The 12,724-nt window shown below is 40.7% G+C and overlaps 1 protein-coding gene across 2 annotated transcripts in view; it reads left to right on the top strand.

The window, feature by feature from the left end:
• The window catches only part of MAGI3 (membrane associated guanylate kinase, WW and PDZ domain containing 3), a 158,685-nt gene that overhangs the window by 102,520 nt on the left and 43,441 nt on the right, over window positions 1-12,724 (top strand). For both annotated transcript variants that reach the window (XM_066626610.1, XM_066626611.1), the window contains exons 10-12: window positions 2,825-3,427; window positions 4,955-5,001; window positions 10,028-10,184. In XM_066626610.1, the coding sequence (XP_066482707.1) occupies window positions 2,825-3,427; window positions 4,955-5,001; window positions 10,028-10,184 (807 nt within the window). The remainder of the gene's footprint in view (window positions 1-2,824; window positions 3,428-4,954; window positions 5,002-10,027; window positions 10,185-12,724) is intronic.

Consider the following 12,724-nt stretch of genomic DNA (forward strand, 5'->3'; position numbering starts at 1 on the left):
CTCGCCTCCTTCCCTCTCCCTGGCACATCTCCTGCCCCTCCCCACCCCCATCATGCCTTCCCTCTGCCTTTTCTCCACCCCCTGCTGGCCTCCCCCCTCCCCAGAATGCCTCCTCCCCGCCCCCTCCCTGCCCCCACTTAGAGTGCCGCAGCTTGGCGGTCCGTGAGACCGCCGAGCAGCGGAGGCTAGGCGCCCGCCCTGCACTAACCTAACGCTAGCCCAGCACCGTGCGGCGCTGGGCTAGCATGAGCGGTAGCCCGTTGGTAAGTCTCGCAAACGTGCCTTATGGCACGTTTGCGACAGTGCACAGCGGCACAAAGCCGCGGCACAAAACCCAGGATTGGACTCAAAGCCGTTTCTGCCCAATGTTGCATATATGCAGCAGGGACCAAATGTGTACACCGGTGGGCCTGGCAGAAATGACTTAATCCATTTCAGACATTTTTGACCCAACATAAACTAAAAAATATACTTATTTCCTTCCACAGCCAACACATTATGTTTGCTGCCTGCACTTTTGCTGTTTAAAAGACTGATATAAACTTAAAATGAATAACATTTGCTGTGTGAGGGTCCAATCCTATCCAATTTTTCAGTGCCTATGGGGTATGCACTGCATCCTGAGGTGGGGAGGCACTCACAGAGGCCTTCTCAAGATATGGGAACGTTTGTTTCCTTACCTTGGAGCTGCATTGCGACTGCACCAGACCTGGAAAGTTGGATAGGATTGGGCCCTCAGTCTTGTGTTGTTTGGCTATTTGGTCTCCAGTCTAAGACTGGGTTAGGACATAGTTGCTGTAGATTTTTCCAGGATTTTCTAAATTTAGTTTCCAGTTTCTTAACCCTTGAGTTATGTCATGTGTGGCTTTGTGGCACTGCATGCTATTCTTGTATAACAGAATTGATTACATAGGACTTCCTTTCTGTGTTATTGAACAGTTCAACACTTTTGTTTCTTTTTCTTCAGACATAGATTTTCTTTTCATTCCTTTACTTTTGTGTTTAGTTTAAAAGGATTATTCCTGTGGGCTATTTCATTTTATGTATTTGTTCTGGAGATTTTTATCCTGTCTAGGTCCACAAGATAGCTCACATAAATACGTCTAAATAGATAACATAAATACAATGATAAAGATGTAAAATCTTAACGTTTTCTTCTCTTCTTCAAAGGATAGCTACTGTTGCTGTGGTCATTGTGGGGAGGGGGCACAGTCCAAGCTTTCAAGAGCTATCTGCAGGATGATGGTGGTTCCTTGCCTTGTTCTCCTTACAGGGCAGTTGATGTTGCACATGTCCAAATGCTTATTTTTGCACTTATTAAATGTCTTAGAATCCACTAGACCAGGGGTGCTCACACTTTTTTGGCTTGAGAGCTACTTTGAAACCCAGCAAGGCCCGGAGATCTACCGGGGGGAAGGAAGCGTCTGACAGACACCCCCTTTAATGTATGGAGCCCCTGCTGGAGTCTAGTCAGTTTCGTCAGTTTTGTTGCTGCATGCCTGAAGAGCAGCCAAAGTGTCAGTTTCAGTGTCAGTTTAGTGTCAGCTAAATGTCAGTTTCGTCTAGTCATAAGAACATAAGAACAGCCCCACTGGATCAGGCCATAGGCCCATCTAGTCCAGCTTCCTGTATCTCACAGCGGCCCACCAAATGCCCCAGGGAGCACACCAGATAACAAGAGACCTCATCCTGGTGCCCTCCCTTGCATCTGGCATTCTGACATAACCCATTTCTAAAATCAGGAGGTTGCGCATACACATCATGGCTTGTACCACTAGTCACTAGACGAAACTGACATATTAACAGTTTGGAGAGACAGGGCTCTGTGATCTACTCATTTTGCCTCGCGATCTACCGGTAGATCACGATCCACCTATTGAGCACCCCTGCACTAGACATTACATTAAGCACTTGCTTGTTTTAATGTACTTGGTTTTCCTTCTGTTAATAGACATAGGGAAACCAGTTTGGAGGCCTTTAACTCTTCAGTCCTTGGTCCCTGTCTGAATTGGGAGTGCAGCAAGATAAAGCGTTAAAGGCCTATTCCCCCTACACTACAGATCCAGTCCAAATCTACCCCCAGTCTAGCAGCTGCTGTTTAGGGAAGAAAAAAATCTGCTATTTGGGAAAGAAAAAGGCCAATCATGTTTCAGTAACATCATTTGGCCCTTAGATCTTCTATCAACAGACTTGGGAGAATTTACACTTTTGTAAATTTTGCATATAAAAAAACAGATCAGATTTCAAGTCTGTAAACTGGCTTGCTTATCACAAGTGAAAGTTGTGGTGTTGAACTTGTCCATTATCAGAATGGAATGTGATATGATAAAACTGACATGTAGAATCTAATGCATGCTAAGCTTTCTTGTATAATTGCATATGCCACATACTAGCTTTGTCTTTCTTCAAAGGCAAACTTATTTAAGTTTATTACGATGGGGGAAAAACTGAAGGAATAATCTGATTTATTTGGATTGGTTTAGACTGGTGCATAAGATGAACTGCATGATACAACATCTGTTTAATCTAACGTGTATTATTTCCCCCTTTGAAGTCCATATAAAGTCGTTCCCTGAATCTGCTACAGATTAAGCTTTATATATTTAGAATTTATGTTCTTAATGGCGCCAAATGCAGATTAAATACCAGAGGAAATCCTGCTTTGAACAGCATATGAGTGAGAGGCAATGGTACAATACCTTTTCATTGCTGTTTCAAGTGGTTCCCAGTGGTTTTGCTTGGTGAGGTTGCTAAGATGATTCTAATCATTCAGAGGTATGGAAAAAAATTATTTGTAATAATAATTACCTATTAATTTTAACAGGTGATGTCATTGTAGACATAAATGGCACATGTGTCCTTGGCCATACCCATGCTGATGTTGTCCAGATGTTTCAGTTAGTTCCTGTCAACCAGTATGTGAATATGACTTTGTGCCGTGGATACCCTCTTCCTGATGAAAATGAAGATCCTGTTGTAGATATTGTTACAGCCACACCTGTCTTAAATGGCCAGTCAATAACAAAAGGAGACACGATCAATCAAGAGTTAATACCTGGAACTGTGGTTTTGGACCAGAATGGAAAACCAGGACATATTTTGGTCAACGGACGCCTCAATGGCCCTTCCACAGACCTCAGTGAACAGAGGGCTTCAGTGTCTTCTTCAGGTTGCTCTCAAGCAGAACTGGTCACAATTCCTTTGATCAAGGGACCAAAAGGATTTGGATTTGCAATAGCTGACAGCCCTACGGGGCAGAAGGTGAAGATGATTTTAGACAGCCAATGGTGCCATGGCCTTCAGAAAGGGGATATAATTAAAGAAATTTATCATCAGAATGTGCAGAACTTGACTCACCTGCAGGTGGTAGAGGTGCTGAAGCAGTTTCCAGTTGGAGCAGAAGTGCCACTCCTTATCCTAAGGGGAGGTGGGTAACACTACTTTTATGTATCTTTAAAATGTAGGCTTTTATGAAATTCCCTGTGTTGCTTGCAAACACTGTATTGTGGTGTAAGTGAATTCAGTACTAGTGCTATCCTTATGTTTATATTTCTATATTTCATGGTAGTACAGAAGAACCTTAAGATAGAACTTTCCCCATTTCTTTTCTCAGAGTGCCTTGAATGCTAAGCAAAGAAACTTTCTCTGGGCTATGTCTCTTTGAAACCTCACCATGTTGTTAATGTTTTCCACATGCCTGTGTGTGTGTGTGTGTGTGTGTGAATTTGTTCATTGTCAGTCTGCACATGTGTGATCTATGCATTTCTCTATAGACAAATACTGATCCACATGTGCAAAAGGCAAATTCTTGAGTGCTGCAAGATAAGAACCCCTTTAGTTGGTTTTCAGCTCAAGTGTTTTAATTCATTATCTGTCTTATTTGCTTTTATTTTAATTTTTGCTTCTTTGCAGGGCTATTAATCAAAAGTTAAGCTTATTGTACTAGCTTACTTTCATTGTTGTGCTCTGCATTCATATGTGAAGTACTACCTTTGGTAACTGTTTTGTATAGACAGGCTATTAATGAAAAACCTGTCTAGGTACTTTATTCCTGAATGGCTAAACCACACAAAAGCTTTGTATTTTCCTTGGGGCAAGTATGGAGTTATGAGAGTCACTTTTCCTGTGCAGTTTTCCTGCACAGTTCCTGCAATAAACTGCACAGTTCTCTTTCTCTGAATTGCAAGATGTGCTGGCTGCCTGTAGACATTCAACCCAGCATTCTAGCTATATTTGTGTTTGTGGTTGTTTGTTTTGGTAAAAACACACATGCACCACACACTCACACTCCTGATACTTTAGAGTAAGAAGGCAAATGGATCTGTACATTTCTGTGACATGAACAGAGATAATTCAGGGAATGTTTCCAAGATCACTGAAAGTAGAGAGAGAAATTTCCTGTGGACTCAAAGCAACCTCTTAAGCACACCATGTATTAGCAAGACCACTGATTGTCAAATGCTTACCCTCAAAGCTTTCAGGAAGTTGGTACTATTGCCACTGACCTGAAGTGCCATTAAGTTAACATGCTTTGGAATCTTCTTTATCATGGTTCCTATATATTAGTACCTATTCAAAATTATCAAATTGCTACTTCAGGGGGCACCTGACTGTCAGCAGTTCTCCAGAGATTTAGACGGGGTTTTTTTCAACTCTGCCCAGCAAGTCCAGGGATTGAACCTTGGCATCTTCGGTACTCAAAGCCCATGGTCAGCCACTGAGCTACAACCCCAAACTATTATAATTTCAGTGATGGTGTGACTTTTTACTTACGATAACAATGAAGGATGTAGTGTTAGTTCTCAGACAAATTAATTCTACCAAGTGCACATAGCATGTTGCTGTATTTAATATGGTGAAAAATGAGCCCTGACCCACTGTTCAAAAGACAAAATATATTAAACTAGAATATAGTGGTGTGACACATTATATTAATATTTATTCTCTATCGTAGGCCCTTCCTCACCTGCTAAAACTTCCAGTGTGGTGAGCACTGATAATGTGAGTATTGGTTTTTGTAATTGTCTGCATTTTGCTGCTAATGGAGGGAGTTGATTGTCTGCAGACAAATTCAGTTGAGTACCCAGGGTCTGTTAACCTCTCTACCAATTCCTTTTGAGGAATAGTTTTTGCTTAGACTGCATTTTGAGAACAAAGGCAGTCATACATTTTGAATTTTTTTAAAACTGTACAGTAATTGCTGACCGGTTGACTTTGTTTCTGTTTTGGATGAAGGAATTTATCTCATTTTTTAAAAACAGTTATGAACCCCTTTCAGTCGGGCTACTTGGGCCTGCGCGGGCAATATTGTGGTGCAAGTCTGCCTATCCCCTTATCAGTTGAAGAGCAGCAGTGGGGATGGAGGAGCCTGGGTGGCGGTTGGGATTGGTTGCACCAGCATGCACCTTATTCTATCCCCTTTCCGGGTCTGATGTGCTGACATGGGGCTACATGAACTTGCACCAGGGATATTGCTGGCGCAGGCCCACGTAACCCCATTGCTGTTGCTGGGGCTTACCCTGGGCCAAGGGGTTAAATGTCCCCTTACCCTGTGGAGATCTCCAGCAGCCAAAATTCCCCTACAGGGTGTAGCAGAAGCCACACTAGCACAGCTGCACTGGTGTGGGGAAACTTAGGATTGAGCTGTGTGTCATTTAGGGAGAAAGCTTAAAACTATTGTCTCATTTACAAAACAAGATTTCTTTTCTTAAGATTAGTGTTAAATTGGGTGACTAAGATATAAGGAATGCTACTCTTCTGCAGATAGACATTACAGTGTAATGCTTACTCACATTTCTGGGTCTGCATATACCATATATGCCTGTACCCTAATGGAACAATATACTGCAAGTGCTCACTTAAAGTCCTCAATAATAAAGTTGATGAAAAAAAAATTGATTCCTGGCCAGAGCCACTGCCTGTGTGGCGTTTGCACGTTGTCTGCACATTGTAGCCCAATGTCTGCGTGGGTTTTCTCCAACGTGGAAAATTCACATTTTTTTCAGTGTTTAATATTAGAAGTAGTTTGGATTTTTATTTAGAAGTTTAATGTTGTTTTTGTGTCCAGAAATTTGCAGTAGGAACTAACTCCTAGGAACTAACTCTGGAATTAACTCAGTAGGAAAAACTTTCAGTTAACCAATAGTAAAATTGGTTTCATTATAAGTTGTCTTGCTTAAAGTTGCAATTTCCAAGAACCTATCGGCAACTTTAGGTGAAGACTTGCTGTAGTCAAAAATGTATGCAGGTACGGGCAGCCCAATACTGCACTCCCATGGCACGTGGCTGTGGCGGCATTGAAAATGGCTACCACCGCATCCAGCGCACCCATGGCAGCCGCGGGCAGCACCTGGGTGAAGGGGATTTTCGTCCCCTTCTCCCAGGTAAGGGAAGCAGCCCTGCAGTGGGGCTACTCGATTGACGGTTGGCGGCGAAGTAAGAGTGTTCGTGTAGGGCGCCGAGGCCCGCACAAATGCGGACCTGCCTCATCTCCTCCCTGCTCCCTCCCCCGGCACGCCTCCTCCCTGCCCTATCCCCATCACCCCCTCCCCAGAACGCCTCCTCCCCCGCCCCCACTTACCTTATTGCAGCTCAGCAGTCCGTGCAACCGCCGAGCGGTGGAGGCCGGACGCGCGTCCGGTGCTAGCCCGACAGTATGCCGGCTCATCGAGCCCAGGATAGGGCTCTTAGTCTACTTTTCCAAGTTACAGAAACTTCTATGATTAAACCAAAATGGAGTTTGGAACAATATTTTATGTCTTAGTGCATCATCTATGTAAGTCCTCATTGTCTCTTACCTGTCTCTGAATCAATTTTATGTGCAAATTAACAATGTACTATTTAAAAACCCCATATCCTTACAAACAGCATTTTATTTTCACTTTGTCTCTATCTTGAATCTATGGTTTTTCAGATGAAATGTGTGTTTGTGAACATATTTCTTTTATGGAAGGCTTCAGTGTGAAAAATCAAAAACTGTTAAATTCAAGTAGAATTTGAATAGGTATTTTTCCATAATCATCATGACTTTATCCTTTTTCTAGTAGTTACTACTCCTGGTAAAATACTCATCTAGTGATAAGTTGGATTGAATTTAACAAAATTCATTATACTTCAGAGTGATTAAATTCACTTTATTCAATATCCACTCAGAAATTACAGAGAAAACAAGGATCAGAAGATTACTTGTAAGAATGGTATTTGTTCAAGTCTTTTTTCTCCCACTCAAACATGGCCCCACATACTGTCTTAAATCTGTTGAGTAATTTTAGGAGATAAGTTACTTCAGACTGTATGATGAAGAGTACCTTGCTCCTGTGGCCTCCTTGTGCAAAATACTGTACTTGGTATTGCTCGTTGCAAAATGCTCATTTTGTAGAAGCAAGAGAACATAAGTGTATTAAACTATTGTTAAAACAAGGTAGAGCCTGCAAAAGATTTCAATTTTGATTGCTTCACTTCCTTGAATAAAACTATAGAGAAAAGAAATACTTCACACTAGCTATTCCACTATTGTATAACACTTTCCTGGGTGTAAGCCCCATTTAAAAAGTAGGATTTATTTCTTAGGATTGTTCTGCTTAGAATTGGGCTGTAAGATTACTTTTTGAAATCTTTGGTAAAATGCATCAAAATTCAGGCATAGAGTTGATGTCACTATACATAAATTGAATGTTCAGTGACATCTACTTTGTGAGCTCATTTAGATTTGAAAGGGCAATGTCTATGTTCATAAAAGCATGTGGGAAGTATCCTGTTGTTCAGTGCTTGGTCTACTGAATCTATTCAAATTCTTCAAATAAATAAATGCTGCCTGACAAACACATTTCAACCTCTGCTTCAGTTTGATGCAAGAATTTTTAAATCACGTACGGATCGAAAACTTTTGAAAACATGTATTTAAACTACAGCAACTATTTTTTGTTTTCACTTGTATCTAGCATGAAAATTATCTGTTCCATGTTTTAGAAGAGTTTTAAAAACTTCAGGTTTAATCTGTTTTGATTCCTTGTGAATTCTTTTTCCCAAATAATCATGGAAAGGTATACCTGTAGCTGCCATAGGTTGAGCATCCCAAATCTTAAATGCTCCAAAATCCTGAAACGGGTGGCTGAGATAGTGACCCTTTGCTTTCTGACAGATCAGTGCACGCAAACTTCGTTTCATGTACAAAATTGTTTAAAATATTGTATAAAATTACCTTCAGGCTATGTGTATAAGGTATGTATGAAACATAAATGAATTCCGTGTTTAGCTTTGGGTCTCATCCCAAGATATCTTATCCAAAGATAATTTATGTAGATGCAAATTATGTATATGCAAATATTAAAAAAAAATCCAAAACACTTTTGGTCACAGGCATTTCACATAAGGGATACTCAACCTGTATTGGTATCAGCTGCATGTAAAGTAGTTAACTACAGATTTAAATATCACAACCTATGCAACCAGTGGACAGTTTTTCCTTATAGATATACCTTTTATTTTCATAATTCTCACTAGTTATGTAGTGCTTTATAGCAGTGTTTTTCAGCCTGTATCACTTCTGATATTGTAATTAAGGTACTTAAGACACCACCCATACCTAAAATAGCTAAGGCCTTGACATCACTTTTGGATTTGCAAAGCTCGGAGCGGTCACTTCTTTGCTCCCTGATGCAGTTGCTGTGCCCTGTTCTCATGAGCACTCATTAGATTAGCACTGCTTTAGATTATTCAGCAGTCTTTAGATACATCATTTCAGTAATTCTAGCAACCACTCTGTAAGGTAGATCAGTTATTATCCCCAAATTTCAGATGGAGTGTTAAGATGATAAAATACTGGTTTGTCTCAAACCATGTTGTAAGCTCAAGGCCAAGGTGAGATTTGGGGACTTCTTACCTCTCTCTGTTTCTCTGCTACGTTGAAGAAAAACCCTGATGTCTCGAAGGAAGGAAAATCACATGAAATAATGTCAGGCATAAGGGTTAGGTAACATTGAACATGGTAAAATTAGTCTTTCTCAAACTTTTTAGTGAAGATCATGTGTTGTCAGCTCTTAACTTTTATTCATCACTATTTGAATGAAGTTTTACTATCCATTGCTATACATTTTTTCTGACACAGTAGAGCTTTATAGAAAGATAGTAAGATAAAGGGCATTTGTATTTGTTGAATTTTTTTTAAGCACATTAGTAGATGCTCTCCATGTGATGCTCTTAAGGGCTTAGGAAATGCTAGTCTAAAATAGACCAAAAATGTTCTATATAACCCATTGCCTAAGCTGAAGACATTCAAACCTGCTTATCATTCTTCATTTTAGAGTTACTGCTACGTGTCTCATGTACATCTGTTAAATCAGGGGTGCTCAATAGGTGGATCGCGATCTACTGGTAGATCGCGAAGCAAAATGAATAGATCGCGGAGTGCCAACCCCCCCCCTTCAGGTGCCTCTGGGAGGAAACGCCGGGAGTAAGGCCCATTGTACTCAATGGGGCTTACTCCCAGGTAAGTGTGGCTAGGATTGCAGCCTCACAGCCTAATCCTAGGCATGTCTACTCAGGAGTAAGTCCTGTTATAATCAGTGGGGCTCAAGGTACACCAGCATACATTGTACACATAAATGTTATATGTTATGATGGCGCGAACATTGTAAAAAAAACTCTGGTGGATCTCCGGGCCTTGCTGGGTTTCAAAGTAGCTCTCGAGCCAAAAAAGCGTGAGCACCCCTGTGTTAAATACTAATATATTTAAAGTATGTAAATGAATAGGTAAGGAAATCAAACAGTTTGCAGCTATAAGTCTGCAGTTCAACAAAAATATTTTCAAATCCATAAATGAGCAAGAAGAATATTCTTGCAGAGCAATTCTATGCGTGTTTATTCTGAAGAAAGTCCCACTGTGTTCAGAGGGTCTTATTCTCAGAGAAGCATGCATAGGATTGCAGCCTTAAAAACCATTTGTTAGGTGTGTTAATTACTGCTTGTCCACTTGTTTAAGCATAAGTTGTTGCTGCTTATTTCACATATTTTCTTCTATTTATTTCAGAAAGTAGATAAGCAAGAAAATTCAGAAAGCCAAGAGGCTGTCAATGAGTCAGTTCCACAGCCCATGCCTTTTCCACCTGCTGCTGTGAGGTCAGCTTCCCCAAAGCTAGACCCATCAGAAATCTATCTGAAGTCTAAAACGTTGTTTGAAGATAAACGTGAGTACATAGATTTAAGTTGTGTACTACAGAAAGTTGATGGAAATACTACCTAATCACTGAATCATCAGGTATAGTCCTAAAAAAAATAGTATAGTAATAGTGTTCTGCAGAGCATATGCAGAGTGCACTTGTGACTCAAGATACACAGGGGCAAACTCTTGTTTCTCAAATAGGTGATAAGGCTGCAGAGAGTGAGGAATGCCTTTTTTGTAGTCTTAAGGCCTAGCATCTTATTTATAAATTAAGTACTGTACTACTCTCATCTTGTGCCCACAAACAATGAGTCACTTTTATTTTAATTTAAAGAAACATTTTAAGGGTTCAAAGTCACCATTCCAAGATGCACAGTTTGAAAAACACCTGAAGGTCCCAAATCACATAAGAACAGCCCCACTGGATCAGGCCATAGGCCCATCTAGTCCAGCTAAACTTCAGGATGATTGCCACAGATAGCTGCAGATGTTTTAAAATGGTCACAGATAGCTTAAAAATGGGTGCTGCTAATAGCTTCAGGATGGTGTGGAAAGCTTTAGAATGGCCGCAGGTAGCTGAGAACAAGCAGCAGATGGCAGGAAGCAAGTTGTTAGTGAATCCACGGGAATGGAGTGCACAGATAACGAGAATTAAATGTATTTCTGTATGCTATGGGCTATGATCTTGGCTTCCACAGTGCCTGTTTAGCCCATTTCCAATTTCCCAACTCCTCTTCCGGGGGAGTTCAGAGTGGCTTCAAGCTCAGGAGGTGGTGTAAGTCCGAGGAGACCCATAGGGGCCAGGGTGCCTTACCTGGAGGTAAGGGGAAAAGTTTCCCCTTACTTCTAACTGATCCACTTTGGGCCCCTGTCCTGTGCTGGATACAGCGCAAGCCTCTTGGCTTGCCTGTTCCAGTGCAGGATAGGATTGTGCCCTTAGTCTTTCAGATGCCACAAAACTCTTCATTATTTTAACTAAACAAGGAAGTGGTTTTACATTTAATGGATCTTTGTTTATCAATTAGTTTTTTCAACCCACTTATATGGACAGATGAAATTGTACGACTGCTTAGCTTTGTTTCTAAATGCAGTTACTGTAGTAGCACTAGACTAGATAAAGCAAAGCTATTTGATGTGGCAAGCAATGTAAAATAAATGTGATCTTCTGGATTCATCAGTAGGGATTAAAATACTTGCATATGGATGAGGTCAGACATATAATACCAGGGTGAGTGGAAGTCAAGTTTCTGTTTATACAAATTAGATTTTTAAAAAGGTATGTCATACCACTTTTGTAACATCTCTCCTAAGCACTCGATCTATCAGATTCTCCCCAGGTGCCTGTTGGGCAATAAAGTCATTGAGATTGCTCCTCCTAGCCACAGACACTGTCTCTGTCTGGGAGGAGAGACTCTCCACATACCCAGACTGGACCTGTCTTAGTTCCAGACAGCAGCATTCTTGCGGAGTTCCCAGTAAAGGGATTTTCACAATACAAAATAAAGGGAAGAACGTCTTAGGAGATTTCTTCCCAGCTTTCTGTAGTAGTCTGTCCCACCTAGTGAAAGGGAATGGCCCAGAATAGATGTTTGTAAATCTGCTTAGATATAATGCAGCACTTCAGGCAAGAGAAGGAGCTCTTTTGGGACAGGGAGTCATTAGTTGTTTGTTTGATTCTCTCTGTAAACAGCTTTGTGAACTTTCTGTTGAAAAGCAGTATATAAATACTGTTAATAATCATCATCATCATCTGTTTAAGGAAACAGTAATTTATCTCTGGATAAGAAGGTCTGTAGTAACATGTTATCTAGACATCTAAAAAAGTACATCCTACAAACTTCAAAATTTCTGGCAGGGAACCGATGGAGAGAGTTATGGCACATTTCCTGACAGGAATAGCAGCCTTTTGGAATCATGTTCTAGTTGAGGACAAGCCACTTGATGCTGTTCAAATAGCAGTCTGAGCAGTATACACAAAACAGTGTAATACAGAATTACATTTTGGGATCTGATTATGCTGCTTGCAAGAAAGAGTATCCGGAATATGGAAAAGCTGTTGCTTTAACTGACTTGAGAATCGAAATATTTGTGAATTGTATTTTTGTGCTCAGAATAATTTGTCATATTGGTGTAACTTGAAGCAACAATTAAGGCCCAAAACCATCTCAAACTTATCAAACTACAATTTTAATTGACAACAGCATCAGCTAAAGGATAAAACATTAAAACAGTGAAGGATGGGGTAGGAACATCCATCATGAAAGAGCAGATGAAATAAGACTACCAAATTTTACAGAGCAGGTTTAGTGATATCTTAGCTAACTTCCCTTGGTAAAATATCCCAGAGCAAGAGCCCTGCTGGTGATCTTTGTTGATGCGGAGAGTGAGAGAGTTTGTTAGTAGAGGTTAGTAGAGGTGAATATATTTTAGTGTGCTGTTTTTGCTGTGCTTCTGTTCTCACTACATCAGACTCACATGCAAATAACCTTACGCTGTCCCTCAGAAACTCATTAGCCAGCAGTGAATTTCGTATGTGAAGTAAGGGATCCATTGTCAGCTTCTGCC

Source organism: Tiliqua scincoides, chromosome 4 (assembly GCF_035046505.1).
Source record: "Tiliqua scincoides isolate rTilSci1 chromosome 4, rTilSci1.hap2, whole genome shotgun sequence".
Lineage (NCBI taxonomy): Eukaryota > Metazoa > Chordata > Lepidosauria > Squamata > Scincidae > Tiliqua > Tiliqua scincoides.